General features: G+C 44.4%; 1 protein-coding gene across 3 annotated transcripts in view; it reads right to left on the minus strand.

The window, feature by feature from the left end:
- The window catches only part of ADAMTSL3 (ADAMTS like 3), a 344,500-nt gene that overhangs the window by 40,328 nt on the left and 282,798 nt on the right, over window positions 1–21,374 (minus strand). For all 3 annotated transcript variants that reach the window (XM_036072905.2, XM_036072904.2, XM_078078809.1), the window contains 3 exons: window positions 20,212–21,283; window positions 15,251–15,378; window positions 13,160–13,288 (listed from right to left, as the gene is read on the minus strand). In XM_036072905.2, coding sequence (XP_035928798.2) covers window positions 13,160–13,288; window positions 15,251–15,378; window positions 20,212–21,283 — 1,329 coding nt within the window. The remainder of the gene's footprint in view (window positions 1–13,159; window positions 13,289–15,250; window positions 15,379–20,211; window positions 21,284–21,374) is intronic.

Below are 21,374 nucleotides of genomic sequence, written 5' to 3' on the forward strand. Positions count from 1 at the left end.
GCAAGAGAGAGAGCATATGAGGTCAGTCCAAGAGGTAGTCAGAGGCGGAGTGCCCAGGCCAAGGTAAGTTCCCAAGAACTGTCAGAAGTCAGTTCCAGAAGTCTTCCGAATTTCCAATATCTGGAACTGACAGGGGTCAGAGATAACTCCACTTAAACCTCAACCTCAGAGTGGCAAGGGTATGATAGTGAGTTTATACACATGGTGACATTCCACATACACCAGAAAGTTCAGAGAACAAAACAGAACTTGGCAAGTTTGGAGATGCGAAAGGAGACACGAAGGTCTCCAGTGTGGCGGGAAGAGGAGGGAGGGTCTCTGCCGCAACTCGGCACCTAGAAGCATTGTTACACATGTGAACATTTTCTAAGAATGGAAGAAGCCAGAGGAATTCAGATGGGATTCTTCATACTGCTGTTCTTTATGGTCTTTCAAAATAACAAATGTTTGCTCTGCTGAAACAGCTACAAGATGTCAGAAATAGTTTAAACTTATTTATCTAACCTCAAAGACAGGCTATTTCCCCCAAGACACGGAGCTCTGAAATATCCAACGTTCTGTTTCCACAATGCTGAAACAGTTTTTGGAAGGCAAATGTTGTGGGAAAAAAAGTTCAGATCTGGAGGGCTGTAAAGCATGTGTTGCAGAAAGCGTGCACTTCTGGGTGTCTTTAAAATGGTCACTGTTTAAAAACAAATATCCTTCATCCTTGAAAGGCCCACGAAACATTCCACACCGCAGAATCCTCGGATGATTCCAGACTGCTCTAAAAGGCTGGATTTTTATATCAGTGTGTCACATATATTATTCCTGTATGTTTTTGTTCATTTCTTTGTTTCCTCCAGCTACTCAACACTCATACAATATTCTGTATTTTTTTTCCCCACACACATGACGATTGAAAGTTGAAGCTACCATTAGTTACCTCCAGGAGCTCTGAAGAAATGGTGGTGTCAATTTATAGGATAAGAGGCAAATTGAACACAGTGTAGACAAACCACAAGGGGAGTCATTACTAACAAATGAAACAAACAAGAGCTCACAGTTGCAGTGTCAGAAAAAAAAAAAAAACCTCAACACTACCAGCACAAAGAGTATATAATTCTCCTTGAAAGTGGGGTCAATCTTCACAAGGTAGTAAATGTTGTACGAAATGTTCCCATTTTGAGTTAACTACATACCCTTCTGTTCTTTTTGGCAATATCTACTCTATGCTTTTTGGGTATAAAGGACTATCCTTCAATGATGCCATATCTAGAACTTCCTCCAAATATAAGGCTACGGCTTTTACCAACCACAGAACTCTCTTGAATAGCTGCTGAAATACTTTCTCTTTTCTAACACAATAATGTTAACAGACTGACATAATCAGGTCCCCAAGCAATTTGATCTGAGGAATTAGAAACACTCTGGGTCACAGCATCTATCCCCAATTCCATATTCAAGAGTCTTTCCCCAGAGGCTTTTAAAATATGTTTCTTCTGACAGGGAGCAATGTTGTCAACAAGTCTCCTCCTGGTGTGGTCTTCCCCGACTTCTGCTTTGCTTGGGACTGGACACTTCTCATCACATCTCATGAGAGCTACACAGTCCACTGCTGGATATTGTCCTCCAGCGCCTTGTTCATAGGCTATAAAGGGCCCATGAGAGTTATTCCACGTATTATCTCTACACCAAAACCCTCCAGTGGTTCCTTGAAGAATAAGACTCAAAGTCAGAGCTGGTGCAAATCAAGCATAGCGATGCATGCTGAAGCTATACAAGTGGTAAATGCCGCTCATTCCGGTACACAGAATTCTGGAACAACAGCTCAAATGAGGACAACCTTGGACTTTCTGGAGACCCTTTCTGATCAACAGCAATTTTGATAACTGATCAATGTAACATCGGGATTCAGATGAACAAATAGCTATGATACGGTCCTCAAAGGCTACACTGAAAAGTATTGTCTATTTGGAAGTCATGCCCCATGGCCTTCAAGTTGGTCCTGCTGCTGTCACCAGCAAACCCAAACCGACAGTGGAGCTCCTGAGGTGACATCCCAAGTCTGGGTGACTCCACAAGGCTCCCTTTCCACCTCCCTCAAGGTTCTGGCTCTTTTCTTGTTTTTCCAAGCTGCCCCCACTTACCCTATAAAATGGCTCCTTTCTCCTTAGGAATGGTCGGGACTAAGATTCCGTTTTCCTAGCTCCAAAGCTTATACTCTTCTGGGAGGATAGAGGCACAAAAGCCCTTTCAATTTATGGGTACCAAATGCTAACAAGCGCTCATCCTCCAGCCTCGGGGACCTCGCTGTTTCCCAAACTGTGTAGTGCTAAGATTTTCTATGTGCTCTTCTCTCTTCTGCAGATTATTTGCTATTCTCTTTTACCACTTGGAAAATTTCTGCTCATTCTTTTTTTTTTTTTTTTTAAGATTTTATTTATTTGAGAGACAGAGAGAATGAGTGGTGGGGAATGGCAGAGGGAGAGGGAGAAGCAGACTCCCTGCTGAGCAAGAAGCCCGACGCAGGGTTCAATCGAAGGACCTGGAGATCATGACCTGAGCTGAAGGCAGACGCTTCACCGACTGAGCCACCCAGGCGCCCCAGTTTCTGCTCATTCTTAAAGATCCATTGTAGGCCCTCTCTTCCCTGACCCTGTCTGACGCTGAAGCTGATTCCTCCTCTGTGGACCTTCAGACACTGAGGCTCAGCTGTTGACAGGCCTGATTCCCCCTTCAGCATGAGCCCAGAGCATGGACATAGGCCCTGCCATGTAGCCCAGCCTCCCCTCTACTCTTTGTTACCCACTGTTTCCTGAGGATGTCTCTCATTTTGAAATAACCTTTGCGATAAGTCCCAGGAGACTCTTTGGCCGCACTTACCGGCTAATGCATTGGTTCTTAACTTTGGATACACATCAGAATTGCGTTGGGGACTTAAAAAACACAACAACATTCTCAGGCCATACTACAGATAAATGAAGTCAGACTCTCTGGGGTAGGGTGGGTGGGGTGGGAGGTGATATCCAGGCCTGTCCATAATAAAATGACTTTAGTACACCATGTGTCAGTTATGAAAATGAATACAGGGCTGTTGCATTATCAAATATATAACCAGGGTGAATAAATGTAAAGACAAATGAAATCAATGAAAAGATAAAAAAAAAAAAACACACAAAAAATAGAGGGGCACCTGAGCCCGGATGTTAGTACAGATACTGAAATTCTATTCAGGCCCCATGGTATTTTCCCCACAAGAAGTATTTTTTTCCATCACCAGGTCCTGAATGCCTTTTGTAGACTATCCCAAGAAGTCCTCATGCTTTTTTATTTCTGGGTTGAATTCCAACAAGATTTTCTCTCTCTCTCAGTCGGCACCCTGTGTGGGTCCCGCGGGCCCTACTCTAGGAAGGCACAGTTGGGGCAAAGGAGTGAGAGCAGATGGATGGGTCGTTGGAGGGCTTTCACTCATTCCATGTGTTTTATACAATAGGTATTCCTCCAGCCCCCACAGCTATCCTGTGCCCTCTGTCACTGTCTGTGGGTCTCACAGCATTCACAGTGAGAAGCTGAGGCTCCTGGGGAACAGAGAGCAGGTGAGAGCCTTTCTTATTGGGTGGATGTTGGCTCTTGCTGGCTTTTAAGAAAAGCCTCCCAATTGTCTACTAGTAAATCTCATACAGGTCTGGAAAATTCGGCCCTAGCTGCTCTGGCTCATGCTCCCACAGTCTTCTGAGGAACCGGGAGAACACGGGGCCAGCCTAGAGCTACCACACAGGGACTCATGGAATTGAAGCAACTTATTTCTTTAGAAACCTGGGCTTCAAAAGATCACCAAGAGAATACCTGGAGTCTGAAAGCAAAGAGGACGAACCAACCCAGTTCTTGCCTCCTGGATCACCTCAGGTCTGTTGTACACAGATCAACAGGCACCAACAGGACCAAGTCAGGGCCATTTTATTGATCTTAAAATTTAGGTGGCCTTAATGGGTCTTCACATCAGAAATACGGTAATAAAAAAAGCCAGGAGGTGAAAGCTATTTTAAATCTGAAATAAGATATAATTGTGGAAAGGTTGTATGTTATTTTGGGACCAGAAACTTGCCATGGATCAGAGGCACTATTCCAGTGTTCCAATCAGTGACTCTCAAACACTGTTAGTAGTAGAACCAATTTAGGAGAAAGTCCAGTTTATAAAACTATAAAACACGGAGGTCTTTTAGTTGAACTGTATGTTGGGGGAGAGGGTAGGTAGGGTAGAAAGGTAAGACTGGGGTCCTTGACAAGGCTCCATGGAATCTACAGTTTGAAAACCACTGGCTTATCTGCTGGTCTCCTGATGGTAGACAGAAGAAAGGTTATTTGCGGACAGGGAAGAGTGGGCCCAGGAGGTGAGATGACATGATAGAAGTCCTTATGGGTCAGTCTGTCTTCATCATGTGAAAGAGTGAAGATTAACGTGGGGCTGGATGTCTGTGAGGTCTGGGGGACGGAGAGACATACTGGTGGGGCTGAAGACAGAAGTGGGGTGTAGACACTTGAGGATGAAAGCAGCGTTGTTGATAACAGGACCAAACCACGACAGCTGTGGTCCGGAGGCCTGAAGACGCGGCATGACTCGGCATCTGCAGCCATACACGCCCAACCACCAGGCTTTTCGCGATAAGTATGAAACTCGATAGGTTCTAGAAGAGCCCTTTCTGTTTTTCATCTTGCATGTTCAGCTACCTTATTCTAACATTTCTCGCTCCTTCTTGATTGTGCGGAGACTCATGTTTTCTCCACATGGGAAACTGCTGTGGATTAAAGATGAGGACAAAATCATCGCTCAAGGAGCACTGAGAATAGAGCTTCAGCAGATCTTCGAAGAACAGAAAGTGGTTTTACAAATGAGTCTTTTTAATCCCCTAACTCAGTAATCCAAATATGAACACAAAGAGGTCTGGGGCAAGCCTATCAAGGTTTAGGTGAGGGAGTGGGGAGTCATTACCAGACAGCCCACGATTGGCCACGTCCCTTCCCATCGCTGCAGTAACGGTGAGAGCACGTGTCTCGGTGGGACCTCCGTCAGCCTGGGCGCTGACCCAGCTCACTCAGGCAGACCCCTGACCTAACACTGGCCGGCCTCCTCATGTACTCTCCCTGGACCCTCCATCTCACACCATGGGGCACTTCTGCAGGTGACGTTGGGGCCTGCTTGTTGCCTCTACCTGAGCCTCTGACCCTTGTCCCCAAGCTGTGGTACTTCCTAATCCCCCCGTCAGGCCTCTGTTTTGTCACCCTTCTCTCTGGTTAGCACTCTGGGGTTCCCATTCTTCTGTCTCAAGTCCAGATTCTCTCCCTTTTGTGTCTTTCCATGTGTGTCTCCATGTTCAACTCAACTGCTATGTGCCAACACTCTGGACTGACGTGGGGCCTCCTATGTCCCAGATCTTCAATTAATGACACATCGGTTGCTAAATGCCAGATAGGCCTTCTCTCCCTCTTGGACAAAACAGAAGCATTTAATGTCTTGAGTAACTGGTCCAACAATCCAATCAATGACTGTAATACAATTCCACTGGTTTTAATTTATGGCTTTCTGTAGTTTCTTTCCCCTCTAATATTTCATCCACGCTGTGGGCAGAATGCTCTTTCTAAAACACAGATCGGCTCACACCACTACTCTGCTTAAAACTTTTCTTGCCTTCCCAATGCCAATGAAATGAAGTCCAAGGGTTTTAGCCTGACATTAAATGCCCTTCACAATCTGGTCCCAACTTAAACTTCCAAAGCCCCCTCCTCCCCACTCTCCTTCACACCCTCTGCTTTAAGTCACACGGATCTGACTGTGGTTTTGCAAATAAGCCAGGAGCTTTCGCGCTTCTGTGCTTGTGCCTATATGCTGTTTCTTCTGCTGCAAATGGCTTCCTTTTTGTTCCAAGTGGCCTAGTTGTAACATCATCTGTCCTGTGGACCTCTAATCCTTTAGGAGCCTTAACTATTCTCTCACAGGTGTCTGATGCACTTCATAAACACTTAGATTTCTGCATCTGTTATATCACAGTTTCCTTGTCTGTAAAGCTGCAGATACCAGGTCTTACTCATCTCTGTACTAAAGAACTAGATTGGGCTTAGCAGATGCCTAGTGAATGCTTGCTGAATGGATGGAAAAATGCATGGAATTTCCAATCACCCATGATTGATTATTTGGTTGAATATGGCCTTAAGAGAGGAGGATGCTGGGAAAATTTCTGTATCACAGGCAGAAGTAGGAAAAACAAGGATAGGTAGCCTTCTCGAACAGGAGAAAAGGTTTTAAATATATTTAAAAAGAATTTTAGCAAGTTTAAAGATTGTATTTGGTTTAAACAAGAGGTAAGCATAATATAGAAGAGGGAATACATTTCAAAAAGCACAGGTTGAGAAAGATAAATTAGTTTTAATATGGTCCAAAGCAACAAAATATTTAGTTCATAAAATAGGAACAAGCAGATGATCCCCAGATTTTCTTTTTAAGTATTCTGAAAATTATATGCAAAATTTTGTGGGTAAATGCATTTTTCTGGAGTAATGGTTCTTTTTTTTTTTTGTAGAGGATCAAAGAAATTTGTGATTTAAAGATGTTCCATTATTACCATCAAACTCCACACTACATATAAACTGATGGTTGATGGGGGAAAATAATTGTCAGAGAGATGAGCTACGTATAGGAATTTAACCACGTAATTTTGCTGCACCACAAAAATGTTCTCAAAATCCTCCCCTATAAGGGAAATTATTAAACCCAGTTAAAAAAAAAAAAAAAGCCAGTAATTCCATTAGCCATCAAAAAAACTTTAGGTATACTCCACAGCATTTTAATCCTAAAAAAAAAAAAAAATCCCATGATTAAGAAAATACTTTTAAATTTATGTCATATGTTCTGACCACCATCTCTTAGACATGAAAGGCTTTCCTTCCCTCTATGCATGGTGCAGAGCACCAGTCACCCCACCGCCCCCTGGACACACTTGCTTCCTGCCACCTGCTTGTCCATACTCGGTCGGGGGTTAATCCTGTAACTTCTGCCTACTTGTTTCCCTATTCTTTCCTATCGCTGGGCAGCATAACAGTGAGAGGGATGGAGCGCTTAAACCCACACCACTGGCAAGTTTCACTTTCTAGAAGGTAATTTGTGATATGCATTTTGAGTTCTAGAAATTGTAATGCCTTATGTTATAAAAACATTGAGTGACCTGTGACCCAGTCATTCCAATCCTGTTAACCTGTTTTAAAAAATTAATCTCAACAACACAAAGAAGTTATATGCACAAAAATGTTCCTTACACTGCTAGACGTAACTGTAGAGAGAATAAGCAGCTTAAGTTTCCCTAAATAAGGGAATGGCTTAGTTGTGTTACATTCATAGAATTTGTACAGCAATTAAATGATATTTATGATTTTTTTTTTTTTTAGCACCATGAGAAAATTCTTTGACTTAATGAGAAAAGGTTAAAGGAATGTGAAAAAGTAGAAATGCTGGTTGTGTCTTGGTGATGAGATTATGGGAATTTCTTTGCTTCTTAATACTTTGCTATGCTTTCTAATGATTTTACAATGAGATGGGTTACTTTTTATAATGAGACAAGAAAACAGAAAAGAAGGGGAGGCCTTCGGAGCAGAAGGAGTGCTGGCTTCAGCACTTCCATGGACTGGGTTCATCACTTTGGTCAGGTCTCCCCTCTCTGGGTCTTGTTTTCAAAACATAACGGCGGGACGCATGGATTTCAAAGGTCGCTCAGTATTCAACTCCCAAGACCAACACCTGGATGGTTTCCATCCAAGGCCATCCAAGTTGCTTCAAATCACCCTCTGGATTTACTGCCCTCCAGTTAACTCGTGTTTCCTTAAACATCAGCTTTTAAACCAAGGAAAGACATTTTTCAAATCGTCAAATTTCAGTTTCACCAAATCACAGATTCTTACATTCTTTGGTTCCTTCCTTTTCATTATAACTCTAGTGTCTGAGTCATAATATAGGTAAATGGGTTTTTCATGGGCTGGTGTTCCAGCTCCAAGTAACTCCTTGATAAGGACATGATATCTACCATTTTTTTTTTCCCATTAAACATTTTTTTCATTGAAGTAGAGTTGATATATAATATTAAGTTAGTTTCAGGTGTATATCATAAGGATTCAACAATTATACACATTATGAAATGCTCACTACAATAAACGCATTATACTATTGACTCTCTATATTCCCTGTGCTGTACTTCTCATCCCCATGACTTCTTTACTTTATAACTGGAAGTTTGTACCTCTTCACGCCCTTCAACCATGTCAACTGTCCCCTCATCCATCTCCCCTTTGGCTATCTAGAGAGATTTTCTTTCTGGGTTCCCTCTCAGTCTCCCTGATATTGGGTGAAAACACTTGTTGGCACTCAGTTCTAACCCAGACTGGGCAGATATCTTAGCTCAAGCATTTTTCCTACTTTTACTTCCATTTGTCCCAGATTCCTACAAGAGACCAGGGGTCCAGGACAGAATTTTAGGGCTGGTCTTCAGCCTCTAATCCGTTACTCTGTAACAGAAAACCCCGGGCCAAGGTGAGTCTGTGACAGGCCCAATGTCTCACAGCGAGGCAGAGGCAGGGCTGGGAGGGGAACTGAAAAAAAAAAAAAAAAAGCAGTATAACAGATAACCACAGGTCTATCATGCAAAATTAGTGTCCATTCACACTGGACTCTATTTGCTTTAGTTCTTGGTTAAGCAATAAAGTATCACAGCTAGGCTAACGTTCCTTCCCCAAACTTCTCCTCCTTTTCTCCCGGAGTCTGGGAGTACCAACCATCCTGCCACTGGTGTCCGTCCTTCCCGTGAATATCTGCGTATTTTTGCCACCGACTTATATACTGATAAATAGTATCCATGACTGCATTGTAGGTTTTAAAACTTTGTAGCCTTATCCTCTTGTGGGTATTCGGATTGCAGATTGTGATTTTAATGAGATACAATTTATGTACTGTACAATTCACCCTTCCAAGGGTACAATTCGGTGATTTCTTTAGCCCACTCATAAAGCCATGCAACCATCCCTACTCTATAATTCAGAACATTCTCATCCCCCCCAAAGAAATGTGTGCCCGTTAGTCATCCCGCCCGTTTTCCAGTCTCTTAGTCACCGGCAGCCTCTTATCTGTCTCTGCGGATTTGTCTGTCCTAGACATTTCATGGAAATGTAATTACACAATATGTGATCTGTTGTGTCTGGCTTCTTTCACTAACCGTAATTTTTCAAGATCCATCCGTGTTTTAGCATGGATCAGTCCTTCATTCCTTTTTATGGCCAAAGAAAATTCCATTGCACGGATGTGCTACATTTTGTTTATCCACTCATCAGTGATGGGCTCGGAAGTCGTTCCTACTCTTTGCCATGGGCCTCTCTGCACACGTTTTTGTGGGGATGTGTGTTTTCATTTGTCTGGGGCATATATACCTAGAAGTGGAATTGCTGGATTTCACTTTTGGGGGAACCATCAGACTGTTTTCCAAAGCAACTGCATGATTTTAGATTCCCACCCGCAGTGCAAGAGGGTTCTGACTTCTCTACATTCTCCACACTTCTATTATCTTTCTGATTACAGGTGTCACAGGGTAGAAAGTGGCATCTCATTACCGGGCATTGTGTGCAACTGCTGAATCACCAAACTCTACCTTTGAAACTAATAATACACTATAAGTTAACCAATTGATTTTAATAAAAATAAAAAAAAGAAAAGGAAGTGGCATCTCATTGTGGTTCTGACTTACATTTCCCTGATGACTAAGGATGTTGAGCATCTTCTTATGGGCTTATTGGTCATTTGTACATTTTTTTGGAGAGATTCCACTCAGATCATTTGTCTGTTTTAAATGAGGTTGTCTTTTTATTGCTGAGTTCTAAGAGTTCCTTTTATATTTTGGACACTCTCTTCCCAAATATATGATTTGCAGAAAATTTTCACTCCTTCTGTGGGTTTTCCTTATACTTTCCTGACACTGTCCTTTGCAGAACAAAAGTTTTTCAGTTTGAAGAAGCCCATTCATCCACTTGTTCTTTTTGGTGCTTACGCCCCAGCTAAGAAATTATTGCTTGGGGCGCCTGGGTGGCTCAGTCGGTTAAGCGCCAAACTTGATTTCAGCTCAGGTCATGAGATCGAGCCCCACATCAAGCTCCATGATGCGCGTGCAGCCTGCTTGAGATTCTGTCTCTCCTTCTCCCTCTTCCCCTCCTCCTGCTTGCATTCACGCTCTCTCTCTCAAATAAATAAATTTTTTTTTTTAAAAGAAAGATGGGATGCCTGGGTGGCTCAGTAAGTTAAGCATCTGAGTTTGGCTCAGGTCATGATCCCAGAGTCCCAGGATCAAGTCCCGCATCAGGCTCCCTGCTCAGCGGGGAGTCTGTTTCTCCCTCTGCCCGCCGCTCCCCCTGTTTATGTGCTCTTTCTCTCTCTCTCTGACAAATAAAATCTTTAAAAAAAGAAGAAAATTATAAAATAAATGATGTCCTTACTAAGCATTAACACTAAAAAAAAAAAAAAAAAAAAAAAAACCACTCTTAAGATTTATCAGTCATTTCTCTCAGATGAGCTTTCCCTTTTTACCAGAAGGTGGCAGAGAGGATGCAGCTTAAACTCTTCTTCCCCCATTTTTAAAAGAAAAAAAAATTTTTTTTAAAGAGCAAGGCAAAAAACTCTTGCAACTGAAAACTTCTAACTTTTAAACATACAGATTTGCAGGTTCTATTACGTAATACAGTTATGAGAAATATCACCTAAGAGAGACCAGAGACCATCACTTTTGATATCCAGACACACGAATTAAATAAAACATATTTGGCCATACCAAAAAACTATGAATCTGTCTAAAAGGTTTGAATAGATGAGCTCATTATAGTTACTGGAAAATATTTTAAGGGCAATTGAAAAATAAAAGACAAATTTATACATGCCGCCAATTCACAGAAATAATCTCCATGTGCAATGTGAAAATATAATTTTGTGACACCCGTTCGAGGCTGTAAGTGAGGGGCTGGATTAGATGAAACCCAAAGTCCCTCCTTCCACTAACGTTAGTGGTACATTTCCCACTGCCGAGACGAGGGCAGGAAGGTCCCGTACGAGCTAGTGACAGAACCGTCTAGGAGACCCATTTTCTGACCCTTCCCCCACTTCCCCATCTGTCTTTAAGAAGACAGATCTCCAGAAAAAGCTACGTTCGTATGGCTTCTGCCCATAAGAAAACACAGTCCAGGTTTATTTAAAATGGCATATAAACTCAAAATGAGACGGGTTTATTTTGAGAAGAAAGGGTCCTGCTGAGTCCCTGGGGAGCTAGTCCACAGGGGACGGCTGCCAGGTAAGCAAACAGCCAATGGGGCCGCGTCTGGTAGGAGGAAGGAGGGAGCGAGGAGGCAGAGGGCCCCCAACACCGAGCTCCCTTCAGGCCCCCGGGGAGCAGCGGTAAGGGGGCACAAGGGGCTGCCGGAGTCAGAGGGAGGTCAGAGATGGCCCGCGTGCTGACGGGGCCTGGCCCAGAGAATAAAACCCAGACGCGTTTAATGGTCTTTGCTGGAGGCTTCCCTCACAAAAGCAGTTGCCACCGAATCCAGCCGCTGACTTATGACAGCAAATAATACACCACAATCCTTTCAAGGGCTCATCCCCCCCGCCCCCCAGAATGCCTGATTTTAAACTCTTGTGGAAGTCAGAAATGTAGAAATAATGTTAAAAGTTGAGGTTTCTCTTCATAGAAGTCAGATCTATTTTGCAGAATCCTCTGCAGGTGTAGGGCTCTAGAAACTCTAGCCCTTTGTGGCTTGGCAGCTGCAAAGTTCCGTTCTGCTTTTCTCCTCGGCGCGGCCCGGGAATGCGGGCCGCGTTCTGTGATGGTAGGTAGCGCTTGGCCAGAAAACTCACATACTTGTGGGTGGAGTCAGTTGGGAGGCTGGAGGGATTTTGCAAGTCTGTGAAGGCCAAACACTGCAGGGACTTCCAAGGGGTGAAAAATAATACCTTGGGGGTTAGCAAATTTCCACTGCTCTTGGAGCCAAAGGTGCAGCTCTAGAAACATGGCCAGAAACGGACCATTACAGGGAGGGAGTGCCTGGAAGGTGGATGGAGGTGTCCCGGGCTCCCTTCGCTACATGTGCGGTCACTGTGCCACCGAGAGCAGCGTGAGGGCTCCCCGGGTCACCCTGCTCACCCGGGCCACGGCCCAGGTAAGATTCATCCAAGTGGCTGCAACTTACAGGGGCCCCATTAGCTGGAAACCAGGGAGACTCAGCCGTCCCGGCTGTGAAGCAATGCACGGTAAATCACGGGCATACGCTCTGTCCCCTTAAAATAGATCTTAACTGTGAAGAGGTCCCAAGGCTCCCTGAGAAACTGATCAAAGTTATTCACACAGCGCCCCTGACCCCATAAAACGGGCATGTGGGCAGGCTATAATGTTGACCTCAGTTTAGAGATGCGTGGGCCCAGGTTAAGACAGAAGAATCTGAGCAAGAATGGCCTGACATTAAGGCAAGGTCGGACTGAAAGTGTTATTTCTTTTTTTTTTTTTTTTTTTTGCAAATTTACATGCTATTTAATATCCTTCAATCTCCTTTGAAAGTGTTATTTCTATTAAAGAAAGGAGGAGTCAGAAAGAAGGCTTCTCTGCCATGGCGAACAAAGCAGAACGAGCCACTGAGGCACAGACTGGTTATGCTTGGCTTAGGACAGTCCAGGATAGAGACAGTGTGGGCCGGGAGACCTCGCGATTCCCACCCCCGGACCTGGCTTTGCCCAGCGCAGGGCACCCCCAGCAGTTTCCAGCAAACCCCCTCGCTGACGCTCAGCTCACCAGGCAACCACCGGACTAGAAGCTGGCTTGTCGGGTAGGTCTGCCCACAGCGACAGTGTCCTGGTCACGCCTGAGCACGCCAGTGTGCGAGGCAGTCACAGTCCTCCCGGGAAGTGGAGACATGGGCATTTTGTTTTACACCCCGGTCCCTTGAGTTGGTCTCACCCTTGAGAGACAGAGCCACTCACACTTGAGTGAGACTCAAGATTGTTAAGCCAGTCAGGCTGAGGCCTGAGATGCCGAACTGAGAGCTGCCATCTCTTGCAACACCAGGCTGGCCCATGCTCCCTGCCTCCCTCCCCACCCCCAGAAACGCCCAGACTTGCCTTTTACAGGACATCGGATTGTCACATCAGCTTGCAAGGCTGCCTCCACGACGCCTCCAACCACGACCGACAGATGGCTGTGTTCCAGTCTGCTGATATTTCTTTCGATAGACAAGATGGCAGGCGCCTCTTCATTGAAAGGGAGCAGGAAACTATGTTAGGTTCAGGCTTTTGCTCTGGTAAACCACGCCGCGTCTGGTAAACTTGGTAGAGCTCACTAAGAGCAGGGGCAGAGTCGGGCTCTCTGTCTCCCTCGTGGTGCCCCATTAGGACTGGCACATACACAGCCCAGGGGGTGCTTAGTGCCCAGATGGACAGGCAGACAGACGGATGGATGAATGCATTCAAAGAGATAACCACGGGGTGTGCTGCAACAACCATAGATAGGCTATGAGGTTGTTTTGGTTTATAACCAAAATTGAGGATAAATCCCTCTTTGATAAATTGAAAAAGAAGGAATTCAGAAGTTCATAAGAAGCCAAGAAGGCAGGGCAGGGTATCCCCTGGATGAACTAAAGCGGGGTCCAACACACCAGGGGCTTGGGACCCACCGACTCTGTCTCTGCAAGGAACACTCGAAAAAAACCTGCCTAAAACTTGCATGGAAAAATAATAAGAGCAACAAAGTCACAGAGCATCAAGAACCTAATCAAGGACTTTTATTTCCCTGGATTCTGAGAAACGTAGACTTTCAATAGATTCATTCGTTAACTCACTCAGGAAATATACTCTGTGCCTGAGATGAACGAAAGGAATACAAAGTTGGAAAACAGCCATTCTTGCCCTCAAGCAACTCCGATTGGTGGGAGACACCAAACCACAGGGGCTGGTGGCTGCTGAGACAGAAGGAGGTGCTGGTTGCCCAGGGGTCTCTCAATAGCACGTGAGGGTCAAGGAAGGCCACATCCCGGAAAGGGTGCTGACAGATCCTCTGTCTACGGAGGACGGAGGACGACCTCCACGATGGCATTCCCTACTCCACCATTAGCATGTGAGCTGCCGGAGGGTGAGGGCTGTTTTATCACCTACGCATAGTGCATGCAAAACGAATGCATTTCAGTGGACTGTTTGGTAACCACGTATTCAGGGGCCAGAGGACATGCTGTGCCAGCTCTCTCAGGAATCTGGATTGTCCTCGATGGGTTTAAGGGGAGACTTGTGAGCCCCAAGGGGGCCTGCCATTCCTCCCAGGAATTCCCAAACCTTGGGACTGACATTTTCTGGGAAGGGGCTGATGCTCACAGGACGGTCGAAGCACAGAAAATCAAGGCCTGGAGGCCCTACCTTGGGAATGCAGCCAGGGGAGGACCTCAAGCCATACAGATTCGAGGAGCTTTTAAAATCACCTGGTCCAACCTTCTCAATGTGTAGATATGAGGTACCTGCCACCAAGCTCAATGCTCGGTTGTCCCGAATGCTGGATTCTAATCCCCGGTATTGCTCCTCTCCTCCTCTTAGTCCCTGTGAGCCACAGATACCAGAAACCACAGAGCAGAGGGCTGGAGGAGGGAGCTCTTGGTTTATTTTTAACCCCAGAACAGGAGCTTGCCACGAGGAAGCAGGAAGCGTTGCTTACCACCTAAAAGCATTCCTTCATAATTAAGCACATTTTCATGTTAAAATGACACCATCTGCCTCCTGGGAAGAAAGACACTAATTTACAGATACAACTTCCTGAAAGTGTCTTTAAGGACTGATAGGTATACCTTTGGAGGTAGACAGCCCTCTTTAGAGGATAATTATTCTCTTGCATTGGCTGGCGGCACTTAAAAAAACGGGAAACCTGTACTATCCATGCTGCCGGGGAAACTCTGTCTCATTCTCGGAAGGTGAGCCCTAAAGCAGACGTTTTCAAGATCTGGTCCACAGGCCAGCAGCATCGGTACGACTTGGGACCATGTTAAAAATGCAAACTCTTGGACTCCGTCCCAGACCTACTGAGTCAGAAGCTCCAGGAATGGGGTCTAGAAATCTGTGTTCTGACCACCCCCTTACCCTCGGGTGTTCCTGCTGCTTCACGCTGACATTTGGGAACTGCTGCTCTAGGGAACCCCAAACCAGGCATTCCGGGGTTTCAACAACGCGCATTACCTGCGTAGAGCACAGGAGAACTCTCCACGTCTGAACCGAGATGGTTAGCTACAGAGCATCCATACGTCCCTTGTTCCTTCTTTGTAGGGTTCCGTATCTGCATTTTTCCCATTCCAGCCAAGATTATCCTGTAGAACAGTTAGAAAGGGGTGCATTCACGTGACGTACTTCACTGCTCTGGGCCCACAGCATGTCTCAGGGAAAGAAGACTGCAAAATTAGACCCTGGGTTGGCAAGGATCCCGCCCATAAGACTGGAGGGTGGAAAAGTCTTCCTCCTGCGCTTGAGCTCAGAGACACGGTAGCTGGACGGTGCTTGGAGAGCCAGTCTTCCTGCCTCACTTTGCCCGAGAAGAGACTATTCTGGATGGACTCAATGCTTACTCTACCACATTTTCAAAAAGACAAACTAGCAAGCATCAGCTGGCAGGATGTTAACCCCTCATTTTGTGCCCAAATCCTTCCTCACGAACAGCAGGTATGGATGTTTCGGTTCGGATTTTCACACCGGAAGTGAGTGGGCCGTTAGTTAATGCTGCTTGACTCTAGTCGTTACCTCACCACGACGGTACAAAAAAGTCACTGGGGGCAACAGTGCTAAGGAGGTGTTATACTGGACTTGGAGCAGGCTGTTACGAATCGGGGCTGACCTGTATGAGTTCTGTATGGTTTCCCCATTACTGATCACCATAAACACCTGCAGGTAAATAGCACGAGAACCAGAGTTGTTCAGGTGTATCCTGACGGATGAGGTAATTATTCAGGGAAGAGAAAAGGGTGCTTGTTCTGCTTTTATTTTAATTTTTTCTTAACGATTTGAAGCTGCTTCTCGGTCACCTGGATCAGTGGTCCGTATACTGTTTTTCTTCCCTGCCGCCTCTCACTTTCCAGATCTTAGCCACACGGACTATTCTGACCACTAAATGCTGTGTGTTTCTTCATGAACTGAGCTGGGGCCACTTCTCCATTTCCTGTCACTTCATGTTGCTCACCCTATGCTCCAGTCATAATGAGCCTCTAACAGTTTCCAGAACATTCCATGATCTTTCATCACCCCGAGCGTTTGCATATGTTGTTCACTGTATTTGCAATGCCCTCCCCCCTCCCCATTCCGGCAAACTCTGACTTACCCACTGGATCCTGGATCAAATATAATTTTCCCTGTAAAGCTTTCCCCAGTACTCCTAGAGTTATCTTCTCCCCCTCTGGGCTCCTTCTGCTCTGGTTCATATATTTATTTGATGAAATATCTACTTCTTCCCACCAGATTGTGATCTTTTCAAAAGCAGGGACCAAATCTTATTCACAGCTGTGCATCGACAGTACCTGACACAGTGAATTTTGTATAGAAAGCTCTCAGAAACCTCCAGCGGCTAAATGTACAAACGGTCAGAATGCGACAGAATCATGGTGCAGCCTGTGCGTACCAGCAGGACGCAAGCCCCTCTGCAACACACATAGGAAATACACAAAAGTGGGCAGAAATACAGCTGCGGAATTGCCTGGACCAAAAACAGGAGCACGACAGACCTAGCTATTAGCACGCTAACACCCGGCGTCTGAAATCTAAAATCCCTAATAAGGAATAGTCGATTAAGAACAAGAATAGAATGAGTAACTGCATTTGAAAAATAAATACACTAAAATGTTTTCTTCAATCATTTCATATACATGTTTATATGATTTAGCAATCCCCTAGCAATCCCTTTGTTCTGTAGGTCTCAACAGCACAGAGAGAAATCACGTGAACCTTACTTCTGGAAGAGCCGTCCCGGTATCTAGCCTGGGTCAGTCCCTGGGCTGGAGAACAGCAGGTAGGGTCCCATAAGGGATGTGACCTTGGTCTCTGCTGGACGACCTTATTCTTGACAAAGCTGATCTTTCCACAGCCATCAGCCCGAGCGAATCTACCCACAGTCTGCCCTTCCTGGCTGAGATTTCATACCCAGCTAGCATCCAAATGCCTACACCCCTACACGCTTTCTTCTCATTGGATAGAAGCTCTCAGAAATGTAATTCCATTTCAGAGTTACTTCGACTGAAAAGACATGTGAGATTTGGAAAAAAATGTATCTAAAGGTGAGAACATTTGTTGCATCAAGGAAATGAAATGTAAGGGGAACAAATTAATTAGGTAAGTTTGAGGAAGAAAACGGAAATAAGAGTGGATCTTATTTTTTTTATCAACAACTTAAAAACAAAAACTTTTAATAGACATATGGAACTGCTTCGGTATCAAACGGCTGATCCCTAAAGTATGCAGAAACACATTTGGACCGGATGCACCGTGTCAAAACCTCTCTTCATATGACCTCCAGGAGTCTCAGGCTCAGAAGCTAATGCTAATTCCATGCGATCAAGTCAAACTATTTGAAATCAACTCAACAAACATTTACTTAAACTGGCCACGCTCTACCACACTCCTGCCCTACAGATCCGACCACAGGTGAAGCGATCACTTCAACTCGCTCAGCCTCTGCTTCTTATAAAATGAAAATTGCTGAGCCGCCCTCAAAGGGCGGTCTAGGGACCCCCGGAGGTTCGGGAGGTCAAAACGATTTTCGTAATAATGCTAAGCTGTTATTTGCCTTTCTTGCTGTGTTGACATTTACACAGATAGCAAAAGCATTGGTAGGTACAATTCTGGGGTCCACGTGTACAGGGAGTCCCCATGTTCTTGGCCACCACGCATTTGCCACAGAAACAAAAATGTGTTTCCCTTACGAATGTCCTTAATGAGGCATGAGACTTAACTGGTTTTACTAAATCTCAATCCTTAAATATGTATATTTTTAATAGTCTGTTTATAGAACGGGAAGTAAACACAAAGCGCTACATGTCTGATTTGCTAGCTGAACGAGCCGTTTTTTTTTTGTTTTTGTTTTTCAGGGAATACGATTTTTACTTGAAAGAATGGCTAACAAATTATAATCATTCAGATTGGGGTATATGGCAGCAATTTTTAAAAAACGTAACTAAAAGGGGTTGGCCCATTGAAGGAAAACAACAGACGGTGTTTAATTTTCACGACCTTCCACGCGAAAATTAAAATTTTGGAAAATTAGTATCCTCCACTGTGAGCTTGACAGCTACGTGTGTTCTTTACATCGTCTAAGGAAACGGGCCGACATTGGGGAGATCGGTGTAACTCGGGGAACTAATACTTTCCGAATGACCAGTGTGTGATATTATAAAATCATGTGTAGGTAAAAGAGCCATTGAAAGTGCAAGATAAGGCAATATTTCGCTGTAAGGGAGTAACAAAATTTCATCAATATGGCTTTAGAGTCCACATTCCCGCTGACCTTTCAGAAGCTACCATTGGGCCAGGTTTAGTGTAGTCATAAAGAATAGCCATGATTATCCGAAAAGGCTATGAAAATGTCCCTCTTTTTCCAACTCCCATAGCTGGATGAAGCCAAATTTTCTCTATCAACTTTACTTAAAACAACATATCACACCAGATTTAATGGAGAAGCATTTATGAGAATCCAGCTGTGTTTTATTAAGCCAGACATTAAAGAGATTTGCAAAGATATAAAACAGTGCCATTGTTATCAGTAATTTTCTTTAAATATTGCTTCCTCAAAAATTGTTATTTATGCAAACATGTGATGGGCTTCTTATTGTTATTTCTAAATGGATTAATAAATAGATATGTTAAGTGTTTTATGTTTTAATTTCTAATATGGTAAATATCGATAGCTATAACTCACATTAACAAAAGCTCTTTAGGCTTCTCAGGGAAGATTTTAAACTTTTTTGGTTCAAAAGGGTCTTAAGGCCAAAAGTTTTGCGAACTGCTAAGCTAGTTGATCTGGGAGGTTTATTCCACTGGGAAAACAACTTTACACTCTTCTGTTCAGAGTTCCTGGGCCAAAAATGAAAAAGTTAGATTTGTTCTACCTTTTCACTCTAAGGTACAGCCTAATAATTTATTATAAAAAATTTGAGTTTTACCTAGATTTCTTCTGCTGTTTCACATATTAGGCTCAAATGCACTAAAAGACATGATAAAAATAAAATTTGCATTTTTAAAGTACAATATGGTCTGCAAAGCAATTTAACATCTGCTGTTCTGTTTCTCTTAACAATCCCTAGAGGCAGCTTGGGCTCTCTGAATGCAAACTAAAAGAAAGCAAAGTATCTCCAGTCCCATGTGTACAAACAGCAAGATTTAAGAGACACTGAGGAATGCGAAAATGAATTAATATTTGTTAGTCCCTATTTTATGTGAAATGAATGAAATGTGCTATCTTTGTACTGACATGGAGATCATAATAAAAATATGACTTAATATCGTGTTGTGAACATCTCAAAAACTTTGATCCTTATTTTTGGATTTTATGACATAACAAATTGCATGATACAGAAAAGTGCTTCAGATACTCAATCTTTCTACTAAGGCTGTTATTTGTGTGATATCCAAACATCCCTGGCGGTGTTCAGGAGATACGGTCCCTGGTTCCGGATGGCCGTGAATTAGTCTTGGGATTGTCTCTCAGTGACCTCATCAGAAAACTATTAATCTCTGCCCTGCCAACTCTCGGGGCCAACGTGAACTCCAAAGAGATACCACATCTCCCAGGTATAGAAGGGCACTGTAAATAAATTCTGATTTGGGATTACTGCAAGGATGATTACTTTTTTGAGGCCTCATATGGATTTTATTTTTAAATAATGTTAAGTGCTCTGCAAAGAGAGAGCCTATACATGCTTAAACTCAGTCTGACTGTACCCAGTCTTGGTAATGAAGGGGATGGTAGGGTTTAATTTTTAAAATTCCAGTGCGTATGTGAAAAACACATCCCAACTTTTTTTTTTTTTTTTTTAGTCTCTTTCCTGAAGAATCCTACTGGAAACACATTCTCAGGAGAAGGAATTTGAAAGTCTTTTCAAGAAAACTGGAATGCCCATTAAGAAGGTATGACACAGTGAACACTGTATTCTGCTTTTACTTACTTTTCTGAGGGTTGCAACAAGGCCCCATCCTTGGTCCATGTATACGTGGCCTGACTGGGGGTAACAAGCTCACACAGTATATTGATGACCTCTGTCCTTTTTGTAATGTACACTGTATTTCCAATCCTTGAATTTATTGTTTTATTAAATGAAATCGAGCTGGGCTGGCTTTGCCTCATGAGAACAGGTCCCTTCGGCTTGAAGTTCAGCTTGCCTGAGTTCTCCACATCCGAGCTTTGAGGCATCCTTCTTGCTCCCCCGCTCAGCTGTGCGGTGGGAGGCACCCCTTCCTGGATGCCCCTCCACGGTGCGCGGGCTGGCTGCATCTTGGCTAACTCGGCCACCAGCTGATAGATCACCTGGGACGCGAGGTCATCACTGACCTCTCCGGTTTCCATGAGCTGACTCATGTTTCTGATCAGCTCATCGAACTGGGCCGTATCCATGCTATATGCTCCGTGTTTAACTGCTGCTTCAAACTGCTTGTTCTTAAACTCCCAGGAGCTGGTGTGGCCCGCAGAATTCCCGCACGGGCCCAACAGAGCCCTCAAGAAAGGCTGCTGAGCAATTTGGCCGTCCTCCGGATACAGCTCATTTTTGTTACCCCATAGCTGCCTCATTTTCTGCCACGTGGCTCCCAAGCTATTGGCTTCCTTGGGGTCCATCCCCGGATACTCCCGCACGTGCTCCCCGAGCACCGGGGGCGCAATGAGCCGGTTGTCCGTGCCGATGAGCTTGAGAACCGCGGTTTCCTGCGCGGAGCCGGCCACACAGCGGTACGTGCCGATATCCGGGGCCGCAAGGCTGTGGATTTTTAGGGAGCCCGACTTGGTGATGCCAAGCCGTTTGGAGTTCTGCAGACAATGGCCATCCTTCTCCCACTGAATCAGGGATTTCTGGAATCGTCGTACTGGGCATTTGATAATCACCGATGTGTTGGGCAGCAAATAGGCTCTGCTACCCACGGTTAGGTTAATGCGCTTCTCTTCCCTTGTCTGAATGTAGACCCTCTGGACACCAAGGATCTGGGGCCCCTGCTCCCCAGGTTTTGTCTTTGGCTCTGGTTTGATTTCTGCAGGGGAAAAAAGGAAGAAAATACGAACAAATATCTCAATAATATAAGCTTTCTGACAGTAGTCTTCCAAGGCTGATGCAAGTCAACA

This window comes from Halichoerus grypus, chromosome 8, assembly GCF_964656455.1.
Source record: "Halichoerus grypus chromosome 8, mHalGry1.hap1.1, whole genome shotgun sequence".
Taxonomy (NCBI): domain Eukaryota; kingdom Metazoa; phylum Chordata; class Mammalia; order Carnivora; family Phocidae; genus Halichoerus; species Halichoerus grypus.